This window comes from Aphis gossypii, chromosome 1, assembly GCF_020184175.1.
Source record: "Aphis gossypii isolate Hap1 chromosome 1, ASM2018417v2, whole genome shotgun sequence".
Lineage (NCBI taxonomy): Eukaryota > Metazoa > Arthropoda > Insecta > Hemiptera > Aphididae > Aphis > Aphis gossypii.
Window position 1 is genome coordinate 86,806,543 of NC_065530.1, and position 18,430 is coordinate 86,824,972.

The 18,430-nt window shown below is 31.6% G+C and overlaps 2 protein-coding genes across 2 annotated transcripts; both read right to left on the bottom strand.

The window, feature by feature from the left end:
- Positions 1-2,061: 2,061 nt before the first annotated feature.
- Positions 2,062-8,746, bottom strand: LOC114131940 (glucose dehydrogenase [FAD, quinone]-like). The gene is made up of 3 exons (XM_027997295.2): positions 7,450-8,746; positions 3,932-4,437; positions 2,062-3,708 (listed from the first exon to the last, which is right to left on the bottom strand). The coding sequence occupies exons 1-3, from the start codon at positions 8,186-8,188 to the stop codon at positions 3,055-3,057; spliced, it is 1,899 nt and encodes a 632-aa protein (XP_027853096.1). The 5' UTR covers positions 8,189-8,746; the 3' UTR covers positions 2,062-3,054.
- Positions 8,747-9,169: 423 nt separating this feature from the next.
- On the bottom strand, positions 9,170-14,355 carry LOC114132894 (glucose dehydrogenase [FAD, quinone]-like). The gene is made up of 4 exons (XM_027998499.2): positions 13,876-14,355; positions 11,036-11,516; positions 10,368-10,872; positions 9,170-10,246 (listed from the first exon to the last, which is right to left on the bottom strand). Exons 1-4 carry the CDS (start codon positions 14,122-14,124, stop codon positions 9,547-9,549), a joined length of 1,935 nt encoding a protein of 644 aa, XP_027854300.2. The 5' UTR covers positions 14,125-14,355; the 3' UTR covers positions 9,170-9,546.
- Positions 14,356-18,430: the final 4,075 nt, after the last annotated feature.

Sequence of the window (18,430 nt, forward strand, 5' to 3'; positions counted from 1 at the left end):
CTAGATCAATAAAAACAAATATTTGTACTTAACTCAGACTTGACCTAGGAGTTTTGCTTCAGTAATTATCGATAGTAAGTGTCGATATAGTCGAACGGTTATTGTGGTGAGCCACACTCAGACTGCTGACAAGTAAGTTACGTAGGTGGTAGACAGCCTTGGTAGAAAGACAAAAATCCCTTGAAGAATAAGTCTAATACTATATTATAATTTGCGACCTTCAGAAGAAATTTTAACAGAAATCGCTGTATGAACGTTGACCAAAATAACAACTTGTACCTACTTTCTTACTATTACCGATCTAAATATAATATTATTATTCATAGCTTATATAAATTATAAATATACATCTTCAAATACAATATGCCCAAACATTCTCTTTTATAAATATTTAAAAAAAAATCTATTTGGGCTTGTATCATTTATAAAAATAATTGCAATGATAATCTTAGTTGTTTCGTATTTCTGAAATTCCAACAATTATAATAGGTAGATATGCATAATAAAAATTTGATTCTTCATCGACAGTAGAAAATTATAAGGTATCAAGCAGGAATAATGGAAAAAAACTCCGATTTATTGTTCATTAATATGGATTTTGTTATTTTACTAATATTGTTAACTGTTAGTGTTAAATTCCAAAATGAGCCAACCAGAAATTAATTAAAATAACAATAATTTATTGTATTTTTTTATATGGTAAACATGTTTCTTAATGTTTCATAGTTAATACTTATAAATTCTAATTCATTTTTATAAAGTAAAAACTAAAAACAAATAATAGGAATAGATAGTACCGAATAAATAGATCAACATTCAACTGAACAAGTAAATTTTTTGAAATTCTTACCATATTTCTTAAAACTTGTAAAAAATACTATCAACTATTTTTGTTGTGGAGATTTTAATTTTTTATAATATAGCATCTGACGATGGTTTATTTAGATTTTCATCACTGTTTTTTCATTTTAATAACATATAATATTTACAAGCAAAGTATCATTTTAATTTGAATTACGATGTCTACCTAGTTTACTAAATAAATAGCTAAATAAAATACAATTATTTAAATTATTTCAATATAATTTGAATTTGTGCTTGCTTAGTATTAAACATTTGAATATAATCTTAATAAATTATTTTATAACCATTTCAAATTTAAAAAACATGTTTCTCATAAAATTATAATCAAAATTAAATACTTAAATTTTTTAAATAATATTCTAAATTCAAATAACACTTACCAAGTTCACTGTAATTATCAACAACTAATTATTCATTTACCTTTTTAAATTTAACAATAAATACCTACAAACATTTAAATCGTTAGTAGTCTAAAATCTTCTTATTTATAATTCATTATACTTTGATTATAATTAATCAACCTAACCTAATCTACTCCATATTATTCACTTACAAAATAAATAATTATTTACTTGATAGATTTTTATGTCAATAAATATTTATTATTATTATTATGTACGCGTACTTTTATTATTGTTTTTTTGTTTTGACTAAGCATCATACAGTAAACATTTTATTATACATTTTTACTTTCGTATACATAATACTTTAAGTGTAAAAGTGTTTTAATAACGTTTCACGCATGCATAAACTACTACTTAGTGCTTATATCATATAATTATAGAAAAATGACCTTCGTATGTTTATTCAAACAAAATTTTAAATGAACATTAAGTAATATGCCGTACTTGTTTTCGTTGGATATCACAAATTAAACTGTAAGTTAATCAAAACTTACAAATCACAATTTAAATACAATGTTAGAATGATTACCAAAAATTAACGTTTCATCATGGCATACCCATAGTCTATAGGTACCGTTTTATTATTAATATGATGAAATTTATTTGAAAATCAAAAATCTAGGACGTATTACACTGAACTCATTTGTTTCGGTTCGATGATCGTCTTGGACCCAAATCGTTTTTAATCATTATTTATTATTTATGCGAATGCGCACAACGTGATACAGTTTTCTCCGAACCTCACGCGTGTTGAGAAACAACCAAATCTCTTCAAAATGTACACGAGAAACTATAATAATATAGTTGTATTTTTAATATAATTATTTGTAAAATAGTTATTTAATGTGCAACAGCCAACATTGCATCCGGATCTAGCTTTGATAAAAAAAATGTATGAATTGAAGAACTTAAACGACGAAAATACATAATATCAATATTGTACACAAAATGTATAGAGATGAGACAACGACTGACATTGGTTTTATAGTAATAATAGTTGATAATAATTGTAATAAATCAAAACTCAAGGGACATTAAACAAATTTAGAATAATATGTTTTTACGTATTATATCAATACTAATATAAACAATAACAAAAAATTATAAAATATCATTACTATAATATACATATTCTCTATAGTTTTTAGTAAAACTGTTATGCTTCATTTCTAGAATCTGATGATTATGAAGTGTGTGTTTTACATATTTTTAAATATTATATTTTCACAATTATTAATAAATTGTTTGGTATTCAAAAAAGTATATACTTCGGTTAGATTATTAATTTTTGTACAAGTATACTAAATTATGCTATTGATTCTTATTTCATTTTGTGTTATTAAATTTAAAGTTAAAGTTATTAAAGTTCAAAAAAAAAATCCAGAGTACAGTATAAGTTTTTAATAAATTAAAACTATTAACTTTTTTATGCGTATAGCGCTGACTGTAAAAAATAACAACAAAGATTTTGATCATGAATTTTATGTTTTTATCACTAAATAAGTTAAACACGTTAATAAATTCTAATAGTATACACCTCCTACTTATTGAATATACTCATTAGAACTATATTTACATCGATTCAAATCGATACATTTTGACTCAAAAAGATACATTCAAAATATGTGAGTTTATCTACATATCGTCAAAAAAACGTGGAAAAAATAAATAATAGAAATTTGGTCCTATATAACGTATATATAATACATATTATGATCCAGATTATGGATCAAGTTCACGGCGATTGCAAATGTAATTTGGCAATATAATAATTATATTATTATCATTATCGTGAAGTCCTTGACTTTGTGTACGGCGGCACGTTGTTCTCGTGCACATATGCCCTCCACGTCTGCTTGATCATATCCGATCCCTTCTCGGCCACCATCATTATCGGCGCTATTGGATTGCAGTTGGGTCCGGTGGGGAACACGGACGCGTCCATCACCCTCAGGTTGGCCACACCGAGTACCCTGAGCTCGGGGTCGACCACCGTCTCGGGATCGTCGGCAGGTCCCATCTTGCAAGTTCCCGAATGATGATTTTCGGGCTTCGTGTCGGTGACCACCACGCACGCCCAATACGCGTTCGAATTATACTCGTGCTGCGCGCATTCAGGGTACGGCGTAGTGTCAGGCTGCATGTCCCATCTGCTCAGCGCTCGCGTGCTCATCAAAGCCAACACTATCCGGATGCTGTCCACCATGGCCAGCACGTCCCGCGGGTCCTGGAAGTAATTAGGCTGAATGATCGGGTCGTCCAGCGGATTGCCAGTCCTCAACGCGATGTAGCCTTTGCTCCTTGTCAACAGGTAAGTCGGTCTGGCCCACACGTACGCCCTCGCACCGTCATACTTCCGGTACGCCGGGCCGTCCGGATCCACCGGGATCTTGTCACAGTTGGGCGCCAGACCATCGAAGTACACCTGTGCGTCGGGTACCTATCGGAACAACAAACGTAAACGTATATATTGTATTATATTGATAATTTGGCGACACTTGTCTTAACTGCATCAATAACTGTATAGTGTCGATTGTCGAATTAGTTTTCTGTTGTAGTTACATCATATAGTTCACGCCGTTCGAATGTCGATACAGTCGATCACCGCGAGTTGTCACTCATACACAATCACCTAACCAAATAGCTAAGAAAATACTACTCACCCCGTCAACCGAGTACGAGGTAGTTAAAAATCCTGTAGTCTGCGTGAGTCCCGTGCTTGCCAGCGGGCCAGTGCGCGTGGCCAGGAACTCGGACACCGCGTCCATGGTCAGGTAATGGGCCTCTTCGGATGCGTTTACCGTGGCCGCGATGCTGACGGACACGTGGTGCTGCAGGTTCCGACCGACCGGAAGATCCTGGAAAACAGTGACACCAGCCCGAAGCAGTTCCTCGGCCGGTCCAATGCCAGACACCAAGAGCAAGTGAGCGGAACCAACGACGCCCGCCGACAGGATCACTTCCTTTCGGGCGCGCACCATGTGCTCGCCGTACTGGTCCACGTACTTGACACCCTGCACGCGGTTGTTCAGCTTATTCAACACCAATCCGGTCACACGACTGTTGATCTTCACGAACAGGTTAGGCCTGTTGTGAGCGGGTCGCAAATATGCTCGCGAAGTGCTCATCCGCAGACCTTCATCCACCATCACCTGGGCTATGGAAAATCCTGTGAAAAAAATTATTATAATATATGATTTTTTTATATAGGTATTTATAGTCAGATACTTAAATATTATACCACATGATTTAACATTAATGTTAACATTTTTTCCCAAAAAAATTCTCAGTATTTAAAATGTTCAATCTAACCATAATGATTTTTCAAAATAGGGTTGTATATTATACAATAACACGATTTATAATCACGAATCACGGAATTTTACATTCTCCCAGCACAATACGCATTACACACAATACCGTATTGTATAAGTACGACTATATGAAATGCGAGTGAATATTACCGTGTCGGATTTATTTTAAAATGTATAAAAAAAAAATAAACCCAATGTTCAACTACACAACGCGCTTATTATTCAATGCACCACCGCCGGCCAAACAAATATATTTTTATCGAAAATAGCTACAGTGTGAAATACTGTTATGAAATCGACCAATAAGCTGTTTATAATAATACATCATATACACGAATGTGTATCGTAGGTGTTACTTAAACGTCTAAATGTATGGTCAAAGCTATTAGTAACTATTAGTAGTAGGTATAGTAAATACAGATAACGTAATACACATAAATATATTAATTCCTGCCGGAAGAAAGGAAAATATAATAAACGGGATATAAGCACAAAGACGTATTATTTGACAAACACCTATTTTACGTTATTTTCTGCGAAACTATAGCTACACGTACGTTTGTGAAATCTACTTCTAATACGCATTCGTCGCTACGTATATTATACTTTATAACCACTATTTTGTATTCCATTATTTGTGTGAAAATATTACCAAATGTAAATTAATTAAAATTAATCAAAAACGTGTTTTTATTTCCAGGCCGGTCGGTTGTTCCTCTTTTATAATATAACCTCGACTCTAAATGCATATAACTACAGTAATTTCCCGATTTGTGTGTGTATCGTTAGGCTGTGTTCCGATTACACGTTAACCCACATATAATGATAATTATTGGGTATGCATGTTTGGTTTGTACAGCATATTTTACAAAAACGATTTCCATCTAAATTTTAGCAATAATACTCTAATAAACTCATAAAAAAATATTATACCAACTTAAAAAATACTACAACAATATCAACATTAAATAAATAATAAATGGAGATAATATTTTTTTTTTATTCTGGTTTTTAACAGACTAAGATAATTTTGTTATAGCCGAGTTATAGTATTATTAGTGTTAGGAGTTAAATTAAGAAAATCAATTATGTTCATCCAACAGGCATCGTACTAAAAGGAGGAAAACCCCCAATGTTTTTTAGAAAGTGGCTTTTGTTTTGAGGTTAAGTATTCACAAAAAAATATATCAACCCTCTTTTTTCTACTATAAAACATACTCAAATAATTAAATAGTAAAATAAGTAAAACATAAAGTTAACCATAACTATAACTGATGTGTTGATAATATTAAATTATCGATTTTACATAATATGTTGTTAAACATAGTATATTTCAAATATAAAATTGCTAGAACCTTTCTTCCTACCATCTTTCTACATGAGTCTTAATGATGATTTATCTTATACAACAAGAACAAAAAATCAGAACAAATTCTTATTCATCATTCATGTCACCATTTGCAACTGAAAAAATCTAATAATCACGTTCACATATTTATGTAGTCTAATAAAAGAAATAGATTCAAAATCCAGGCATTATTATAATTTTTGGTACAAGTGAAATTGGCGCTTTAGGACATTTGACACATATTAAACATCGATTCATAGTAAGGCTTGGAAATTAATAATTGCATTATTTTTTCTTGTACGTACTTTGAATTTGAATAATATGCTACAATTGCTACGAAATCAAATTGACTGCACATTTATATTTTGAAATAGATAGGTAGGTATTATAAATTTATTTTTAATTTTTTTATAAGGTATATTTACAATAATTGAAATAATAATTAAGTACGAAATTATATTTTAAATCCATTCGTATGATTCAAATATGTTGATTTTTCTAATACATACAATGCTGCAGCATAATGTATTAATCAATATTAGAATTTTGTAAAATTTAAATTTACATAATATGAACTTATTTTATTTTTTTTTTTCATTAGGTTAAAAAACACTGGTATCACCAAATTTTCAATTGATCATATCAAATTAATATTTAAATTTAGTATGCATATGCTATGAAAATAGCAAAAACAAAAATCTTAAACCAGTTTTAAATATATCGTTAGGTATTTAATACTATCGTTTATGGCCACAATCACAAAACTTTATATACCTACGTCCTACACGTGTTTTCCTGTCCTGACGTACAGTTATTTTTGATTCGCATAGTGCATAACTCGTATACCTATAATAAATAATCGACAAACTACTTTTAATAAAACTTTCATAAGTTGCTTTTATTCTAAATATTATAATATTTAATCTAAAGATTAGAATATATAATATATAGTGTTTATTTTATTTGTAGCGCTATACGTTTTAAATATTAGTAAACAAAATATTTTCTCCTAAAATATGTATAAGTAATATTATGTTCTATATATAATCTATATTATTTTAGTTTTGTATGAATATTAAAGTACGATTTCCAAAAATATTTATATAATTATACCACAAAATTGATCATTTGACGACAACACACAAAATCAATTAGCAGTTGGATGCGGAGTATTAATTCCAACCTTATACTTTGGTATTAATCATAACTTTATAAAAACCATGAGATCGTATTTGAGGAAATCAGGTTTTACATGATTTAGACTACGACGAAGAACTGCATTTCAAACACGTACACAAAATAACTATAATAACCATAAACACTATTTGGACTTTACTAATTATAATAATAGTACCTATAAAGAACACCCCTCCTCCCGAACCACTATACACAGCAACGCAGTGATTAAAAAACTCTAAATTCTTCCAAAATTATTTGTGACGATAATATAACACACCTTACAGTCACATAGTTGTTGTTAAATAATATGCTGTATACAGCAACAATATCGTACGCGTACCTGTTTGATTGTGTCCGTTAAGGTCGCCAGTTCTGTAACCCAACTCGACACCGGCCTGCACGATGGACTCTGCCATCTCAGGACGATGAGCGAACCTCTGCACGGCCACAGGACCGTCGAATCCGTGGTACTCGGGCTCCACCAAATCGGTGTCCATGTTCCTCTCGGACTTCTTGAAGTACGGAAGCACGTCGTCGTAGCCCCAGCCCACCACCCCCGAATCGCGCCATGAGTCGTATAAGCGCCGGTGGCCCCTCGAGTACATCATGCCCGTCATAGCCCCGGTGCCACCCAACATTTTACCCCGCGGCCACGCACATATTCCGCCCGTGGCCAGGCACGCGTTGCTCTGCGGCTCGGTCAGGTACCGCCAGTCGAGCTCGGTGCCCATCGCGGCCGAAGCGAACGCCGGCACCGACGTGGCCGACGGCTCTTCGGGTCCGGCCTCCAGCAGTCCCACCGTCCAGCCAGACACTTCGCTCAGCCGGGACGCCACCACGGAACCTGCCACGCCGCCTCCAACCACCACGAAATCGAGTTCCTCCGGGTACACCGGACCGGCCGGGAAAGGCCGACGACCTGTGGCCCGACGGCATGGATCCGTCACCGAGCACTGTGACCGGATCACCAGGTCCACTAACGACATGAAAAACGCCAGGCCACCGGTGTTGCCGCACGAGCCGGACAGGAACGACGAATCGGACCACGAGCACTCGCAACTTCCGCCGGAAGAAGTCATAACGATCGGTGATGTGGTGCTCGTTACTTCGAGTGCAGAAGACCAGCAGTTATATTGTTATAACGGCCACAGACGTATATCGTGTGCGCGTGACGTCGATTTGAATGTCGACGAATCGAGAGAACGCGCGCACGAACGCGGATTCGAATTTTAGCACTCGGTCGCGATCACCGGACGTGTGTCGTGATTTAGATGCCAATGCTGTATATAGTAGTGAAACGAGTCGAGCTGCGACGATGATCCGAGTGTAATTATTATCTGACGCAGTCATTTCATCCGTAACCGAAGGCTCCGGAGATGTATACTACACTGAACTCGATATATTCTGTTCTTGAAAAACATTAACGAATATCGATTGAAAATATAATATGTCGACTTGGCGCTTAGATGTCCCGTGGCCAATCAACTTTCTCTATTGTTTCAAGCCCAGTAGTGTGGTGTTATAATCATTATAATCCGCAGAGTGGGTATATAAGAAAGTAAAAACTAAGGAGAATTTTTTTTTCACTTTCGGATATCCTCGTCGAACAACTAACGAGTTATCCAAAACCAGTTTTGTGCATATAAATTAAAAATAGGCTTTTAAAAAATGCATAATCCGTGATCACGAGTCTTCTCGAAAAATTTAATTTGAAATCATCGTGGTTCCACTGGTCAAGTTCACTCGTTAGTACATTGTTGGATACCGCTTTATAATTAACATATACGTGCAGAATGTACCTACATATTAATATAATACCATAGCACATGATACACTCGTATATTTTATACACAACATAATATTACTTTCAGTACCTTTACATATTACCTTACTTAGTCTCCATAATAATTTGACTTTTTTAATAAATTTATAATACTTCGATTATTATTACAAATAAATAACAAATATGTAACACACTTAAAACCAAACAATTAACATTACATAATAATACTTATAAGATATTATAGTATTTAAAATATAAAATAATTATTTACTTAAATAATCCATACTTAATTGTCAGTTCCAAAATAAATAACGATATATTTTATTAAAAGTGTAAACAATTAAAAATTACATTTGATTTACAGTTTTCCTACGTCTTATAATTATAATGTATGATATACGTCTTAAAGATAATAATTAATCAAACTTGAAAAATTAGTAAAAATGTATTTTCGCAACAATTAATATTATGACTGAATAAAACAAATTTCATCCATATGACAAAGTACACTACGGTTACTGGTTAGTGATTAGGTTTACGAACAATATAAATATCAATAATAATTTTGTCCTTTAATTAATTTCATTTATATATATATATATATATATACATCAATCAAATTATTTCGATATTTAGGAGTGTTTAAACAACGACTTACCACCACCTCCTAAATGTCTTCTTGACATGTCGCGACTTAAGTATTTGAGTGTGTCCAGCCCAATCTTGCTTGATCATGTCAGATGCCTTTTCCGCGATCATAATCGTTGGCGCGTTGGTGTTGCCATTAACAATCGTAGGCATTATGGAAGCGTCTACCACCCTCAAACCCTTGATGCCCCTCACCCTCAACCGTTCGTCCACTACAGCATACTCGTCTTCCACTGGACCCATCTTGCACGTGCCAACCGGGTGGTAAATAGTCATAGTGTAATGACGAGCCTGGCATTCCCAGTATTCGTCGGACAAAAAAGCGTAATCCTCACACCCTGGCGTAGGGATGTTGTGTATAGTAGTGTTGATCTTGCTCATGGCCACTGTCTGGCTGATAGCATATCCAATTTTAGCACCCTCCACCATGGTTTTGATGTCCCGTGGGTCACTGAAGTAATTTGGTACGATTTTTGGTGCAGTATAAGGGTTGGAACTTGTAATCTCTATGTGACCTCGACTGTACGGCCTCAGTAACAACGGTGCTATCGTAAAAGCGTCTTGGTATAGTATGGGTTCGAAAACTTGCTCGTAGTACTCGTCAGAAATACCCACATCCCGTTTGTTCAATAGACCCCCGTCGTCGTTGTCCCCAGCAGTTGCCATAAACAGTTGAACGTCCGGCCAATCGAAATCATCGTTGTAACTGTAACGGTAAAACCATATATGATAAAATGACAAAACCAAAACAAAACCTATAAAACCATGATGGCTTGTTTTATGTATTAATTAATCTATTTTAATTCTGAAATCAAAAGCTCTCTCACCGCGTATTTACAAAACCCATGACCTCGCCGAGCGGTATCCTATAGAGTGGTCCCATTTTGTCACGAAAGAATTGAATGAACGAGTTAAGTGTCAACACCCTCGGTAACACTATGCCCAGACCAAGAGGGTTGGATTCGTCAGGTGAATCGAACAAATATGTTACTCCACCCATCGCAATGTGGTCTTGCAGGTTCTGCCCCACGCCCGGTATGTGTTTGGTGATTTTGACGCCGGCTTTACGTATTTTATCAGCAGGTCCTATCCCGGACAACATCAACAGGTGGGGCGAATTTATTGCGCCCGCCGAAAGCACCACTTCTTTCTCGGCTCTCACCAACGTCGGTATTGCTCCCAGTTTCGATATCAGTACACCCGTTGCACGGCCGTTTTCGATCTCAATTTTTAAAACATGAGTGTGTAAGCTGATATGAAGATTTGGACGATCTTTGATTGGTCTTAAAAACGCTTTCGCCGTACTACATCTCAACCCGTCTCTTAGAGTTCCTAAAATCATATTTGTCGCACAATTCAATAAACCGTCAATTTATATCCTTAATGCGAAATTTAAACACCGAGGTAGATAATAATAAATATCAGAAATACACGACAAACGTTTCGTCTAGTACCTACTAAACCTACAGAATTTTATGAGTTATATAATTAGTACCTTGAGATCGCGTAAATCCTGTCTGACTTTGACCATTAATATCGACTTCGTCGTAACCGACTTCCTTGACGGCCTCCAAAAAACTGTCCACGATCGGCGAGTGCGAACGGAAGTGCTCTACGCTCAGGTATCCTCCTGTTCCGTGATACTCCGAATCCATGAGCTCAGGTATTCTCATGTCCTGGGACTTCATGAAGTATGGCAATACATCCTCGTAACCCCAGCCCTCATTTCCAGCGTCTTGCCATGCGTCGTAGTCCTTCCGGTTGCCCCTGACATAGAACATAGCGTTAAGAACACTGCTGCCCCCGATGACTTTGCCCCGAGGCCAGCTAGATTGATTCCCGTTGAAGCCCAAGCATGACGAATTACTGGGTTCTGTTTTATACTGCCAGTCAACAGACGTACGCTGGAGGGAAGGATACAGCAACGGTATGTCTGACAATGCCGGTTCGTCAATTCCGGCCTCTATTAATAGAACCTAAAAAACGAGAACGATTGTTATTATTTGTTAATTGTTATATTATTCATTTACTTTCTAGATACATATTTTTTCCCATTACCTACAATCGATTCATATATCGCAAACCTATATTAACAACTATAGATAGTGTTTAATTGTATTTTAAATTACATTTTTATCAATTACAAATTGAATACGATTATTGTTTTAGTAATAATTTAAAGCGTTGGTAAATAAACAACAATAGTTGCGATTTTAGAATTTTTCTATTCCACAGTATCTGTGCGATTTATAATTTTAACTACTATTGAATCAAATTATACATAATATACTATTATGTTGGTGTTATGATGATAATACATTTTATAGTAAGTCAATTCAAATATATTACAAAGTTCGATTTCACTATTAAATTAAAACTGTGATATAATTTATAAATTTAATTTAGATATAGGTCTAATTTAGTTAATTATTGATTATTGCAATAAATTTATTTTACAAGAGTACAATATTTTATCCTTTAAATTTATGACAACATATTATTGAAAATAAATAAAAATAAGATACTCAATCTCTACAATATTTTAAATCACATATTTTATTGTTTAATAAAATAACGTTTAAAGAATTAATTAATTTACAACTTAGATTATTTAATTTCAAGTACTCCCTCTTCCAAATAGGTATATCATTTAAAATTATAATTTATAATTATCAAACTTTTAATAAATAATATTTATGTAAAAAAATATTTATTAGATAAAAATTAATATACAAATGTTCACTATCTTATATCGATTAGTATAACTTTTATTTATACATATTAAATTACTGTAATGACTGATAATGTAAAATCAAACTTCTTACCTCATACATTTAAATCACTAATTTTATTGTTATCATTACTTAGTATGATAATATAATATAGCATTATATACTATATATTATATATACATTATACATACATTACCTTACTATAATATAATATAGGTAGTAAGTTAATGTATGAATCGAATAAATTCATTATAACTAGTTATTATTTGTTCTATCAACAAATACAAAATGACATAATGTGACTATTAATGAACAGAATAAATGGAATAAAAATATTTTCCCTACTATAATGTTATTAATTGTAGAACATACGTTTATACTTCAAATTTTTAAACAATTCAAAACAACCAAATATCGAACGTCAAAACTGCAGTAACATTAAAGTGCAACATATTGCTAACCTAACCTTTTTATTCTTATTATAATTTTACAGTTTTACAATAAAAAAAATCATATCGCTAGATAAAAATTAATATATTTAATTTAATATTGTAATATATATAAAAAAAATATATAATCGTGTATGTAACGGTAACATTTTTGATAGGCTAGAAATACACATTTTTATACAATATTTTTATTATCTCAAAGAAAATACTTTAAAAAATAACAATATGAAAAAAGCATTAAATAATCGCACCATACACATAGACATTTGACACTACATAACAAACACTAGGGATAGTATGAACAAAACGACTCGGGTTCCATTTTTCGAATGACGTGTTTCGTTCGACCATTGAATCACTAAAAAATATTTTATTCGTTCTAGGTAATCTAGTCGTAAATATAAACTTACGTATGTGATATATGTAGAGCTAAAATTTTTATACACTAAAAATTATCGAAATATTCTATATAATATGTAGTAAAAATCATGAAAATATTTTTTTTTTAAATTTTCGGTTTAATATAAGCAATTCATTTCAAATTTTGTAAAAATATGCAAAAAAAATTTCACCTCGCCAGTATCTTCAAGCTATAAATCGTAATGATTACTGATAAAAATCCAAAAATGTGAAAAAGACGGTTTACAAGTTTTATCATACAATTATAATCTAAATGACAGGACAGGTTATAACATGGACATTTTAGTATTTATTACACTATTTTGATATTCTCCATTATTGTATAATTTCTAACACCGTATCAGTAAATTTTTTAAAATCATTACTATCTAATAACTTTACATTTATGTTGGACTTTCCTTTATAAAACGTCTTTATTCTCTGTCCACTCTCATCACGTGATCCAGTTTTTTTGTATTCAATTTTTTTTAATATTTTTAAATTTACAGATTGATCCGTTTCAAACTATAATTTTATACCGGTTTTTGACAATAAAATATTTCATATATCATTTAATTTTTCAAATTGTTTTCGTTTGGTCACTTAACATGACGGATTTTCACACAAAATCTGCAGTGATTGTCAATTAAATTTATATTTAGTGTTGTACTCACTCGAATACTCGATGGTCACGACAGCATTATTGCTACTATACGAGGAGGAGTGGTTAGGTAAATATTTTTTTTTATCGTTACCGTCCAGTTGGAGTTCTCGGACAGACGGTTGGCCATGACAGAACCCGCGGAACCGCCGCCAATCACCACGAAATCGTACTTGTCCCTGATCTCGGCGATCCGGCGGTCCGTCAGCCGGTGATGGATGTCCTCGATTTCCGGCCGGAAGAAGAGTATGGCCACACGGAGGAGCATTATGTAGCTGACGCTGGGCCCGTACGACATGGCGATTCGGGCGGCCAGCCGTGCCGTGAACGGGTTGGGCTCCATGCGCGACGGCGGCGACCGGTAAATGGACACTGCCGGCGGCAAACACGCCGGACCTCGCGCGTGCCCCGGCACAGGAATCGGCGGCACACACCGCGCACGTCAAGCACACGTAAGCGCGCACGAAATTCGGATGACGAACGAAATTTTGCGATTAGGCTGGCGATGTACAGACGACCGACGAGGCGATAATGACATTATCGCATATTATGACCGTCGTCGGCCGAGTATGTAATATTGCTTAATACTCAGTAGATACCTTCCGGAAAGACGCGATATTAAAATATACACATTTATTATTTTTGTTATTTTTTTTTTTTTCGTAAGTCTACTTCGCGTCGTTTCAAGTCATGTGACAATAATAATAATAATGTGTACACTTGTCAACGAAATGTTATTTTTTTTTTTTTTAACTCGATCCGGCGGCGGTTCATTGTTTTTTTTTCGCAATATCCACTCATATGATATTATATTATACGAAATACTCGTGTAACGATAATAAAATGACATGTGATGTGTTTTTTTTTTAATATCTCGTATTCAAAATTTTTACATAAAGGACCCTCGTGATTTGAACTCAATACTTCGATACCTAACGCGATTGTCATTGTTTTATGTCTGTACGCATAGTTTGATGCGGGCTGCAATAATCATCGCGAGGCTATAATTAATGAGCTCCGAAAATAAAAACTAAATTTATTTTAATTTTGAAAGTCGATATCCCGAGTTTGTACTACAATATTGGATCCGACTATCCTGTAAAAGTACCTACCGTAATTGTATTTGATTATGTGCTAAAAGTTTTTAGAAACTTAACATTATTATAGTTTATAATGGACATTTTTTCAAATGATGCTCTTTTAATTTACGTGAGTAGGTATAGAATATAGTATACGTCAGATCGTGAAAAAAATGACGTTAAAATCGATACTTTGATGCTTTGATGATATATTTTGCAGTTGTACGCTGAGCACGGTCAAATAGAACAAATTTAATAACCATATATCTATCTGTGTATTATTAAATAAATAGGTTCAACAACACGAATCATATAAAATGTTATTTGTCGCATAAAATCAACCATTACCGTGCGTCAAGTTTTATTGGTAACAATTTATCATTTATAACTTAATAATATATGTTCCTATAATATTAGATTACTTATCACAGTGACTATACCTATGCCGAACACATATAATATTATATACTATAATATTAGACACGTTGACCGTTGACATGTTATTAAAAATGTGATAGCACAAATTGTAATAAAACAAAAACGAATAAAAAAAAAATAAATAATAATATTACACAAAATAAAAAATTCCTACAAATTCCTGTGTGATTTTATTGCGTAATCATAACCAAAGCTATATTCGAATATTTTCCATATAAACTATGAATATAATAAACACATAAACACTTTATGCAATTCGAACCGTTATACTGTATAAACAAAAACATAAAAAAAATTCACTCAATTTATATAGGTAACTGAAATGCATAAAATAAAGTATAACGTATCATTTATAAATACAGTATTTTATTATACATTACATACTATAATTTAATAAAATCAACTATTATTTAAAGCCCTGTATAGTTTACAATTGAAAACCATGTTTTCAGCTAAAATCAAATTTGTTCCCGAAAATAAAGATTTATGACATTGTAGTGAAATGTGAATCTATATTATATCAGATAATTTACAAAGAAGATAAGTGTTTGCTCGTGTTTAAATCTACACATTATTTACTTTTTTTTATTCAATTTCAATTTATTATATACCTAGGTACCTATTAAACATCTTATGGTTTTTATTATAAATTAATAAGTTCGAACCGGAGTGATATTTTATTGAAAGCAAATCACGTTCAAATTAAATCATCTCAAACTTAATATCTAATAATTAAATTATAAAAATATCGTTAATTTTATATAATATAAAATAATTATAGGTAGTAGGTACTATAATATTAGAAAAGTGATAAATCATACTAGTATATTTACATGTACCTATGTTTACATATTCATAAAAAAAAATTAAAAATGATTATCAAGTATTTTTACTTTATACTATCGATTTATTATTGCATAATATATTTTTGTCTAGTGTGCATTCTTCTAGCTATTCATTCCACTGCATTCGCACTATACTGTATACCTTACCAATTTAAAAAGTAAATTACAATAAAAACTTTGTTTGTGATTGTATCTCAATTAAATTAAATGAAAGTCTTTTCGATTTGTTTTCAAGGTACCTAATTAAATTGACATATCAACCTAAAATATTACTAAGAAAAATCCATTATCTTCTCCAGTCAGAAAAATTGCTTAGCCAGCAGTACCTAAACATAGTACCTAGGTACATGCATGATTCAAATAAATACAAACATTTTATAAAATTTATTTGTCCTGATTTTTAAAGGTACACATAATATAGTTTTAAGAAATTATTTTAACAACATTTGAAAATTTAAATAATTATGTAACTGTAAATGATACCATAAAAAAAAAAAATAAATGCTTTGTTAACATATATACTTTACGTAAATAGGTCATTATCACCTAGAAAATAATAAATATTTTGAACCACTTATTAAATAATTATGATTTCAAACGTTTTCTTTTTGATCACAATATATTATACAAATTACAATTAATAAGTATATTAATGTGCCTATTATATATAAATTCGATTATCTAAAAATTGTCTTTTATATTATTTATATATATATATATGCTTATTATAGGTATATATCTATGCGATTGTACTTAATTATTTAATATCAACACATAAATTTCTTACTATTAAGAACCGTTCGAATAATAAAAGTAACCTATAGTATTTAAAAAACTAAAAAGTAACAACAAGATTAATACTATACAACTATACAAGTAACCTAAAATAAATTCTTCTGTTAATAATAAATTTAATATTAATAAAAATGTGTAAGTCGTTTTCCTTATTGTAAGTTTATCTCATATTGTATCATTATTGTATTGGGTCACTGTAATCGATGAGTTAAGTTTGAATTTAATGGTATATGAATAAAACATACGAAACAAAATTCTGAGAGAAAACGATTTGCCATCCTCTATGTTATTTCTAAAGATATTTTATAATTTATTTAAGCTAATATTAATAATAAATAATAATTATAATAATGTTAATTAATTCACATTTCAGTAATACGTAATATTGAACTAATTTTTGTAGAAAACATCGCTTATATTATATAATAAATATTATGTCATTTACTTATTGTAATGAATTTACAAGTCAATACTTGGGACTTACTTATTTAGAATGCTGTAAATAGCGTTAAATCAATATAAATGTTTTAAAAATTTCATTGTATATAAAAAATAATAATAAATGTAATAAAAAAATTGTCAAGTTCCTACAATTAATGTTTTTTAAATTACATTATAATAACTAAAAGTCAATTTCAAGCAAAAATTGTTTAATAATGTTCAAAAAAATACATAAAAAATTGATTAAAGTTGATTAAAATCAAAAAATTCAAAAGATGACAAGTATTTATAAATAGCTAAAAATGTATGAAAATTATATCATATCGTATAGAAAATGTAAATATATATAAATAGTGAAAAATCCATTTAAACACCTACAAAATAAATGTTAAAAATTTTTAAATTAAATACAATAAAATAAGGAATAACAAAATTGACATCGTTGAAAACTGATGATATTATATTTTCTATTATTTTGTATAGTATTAGGATATATTTTTATCCCTCTCCTTCCCTAGTACCAGCTGTATCCAATTTGTCATCAAAAAGCAATTTTTTCTCCAATTTGTCATAAATTCATAACACTATAACAGAATGAAAAGCAATAGAAACACATTTTTAAAAAACTACCTAATTCATTCATCGCTCTGCTAAGAATCTAAAATAATACAATTTTAAAGAACCTACTAAATAAATTGTTACAGTAAGATCTCGAAGATTAAAAAAAAATTGTTTCCATCATAATTTATTTATTAGGTATTGTATATTATTGTTGACGCATTCGAACGATAACAGCAATACCATCTATCGCCGTCATTTTGAACCAGTCTTCTCAACAACCGTAAGTAGAACTGTCAGCGAGTACCAATCCCATCTTCGTTGTTTAATCTGATGTTGCCGTACTTATAAGATTTTAATTTTTAATTTTTTTTTTTATTTCCAACTTCTGAGTCAACATATAAATATTTGAATAACTTAGAAGACTCCAGAAATTAGAAAATAAAACATAACATAATTATAACATTCTGACAATAAAATCAAAACACATACC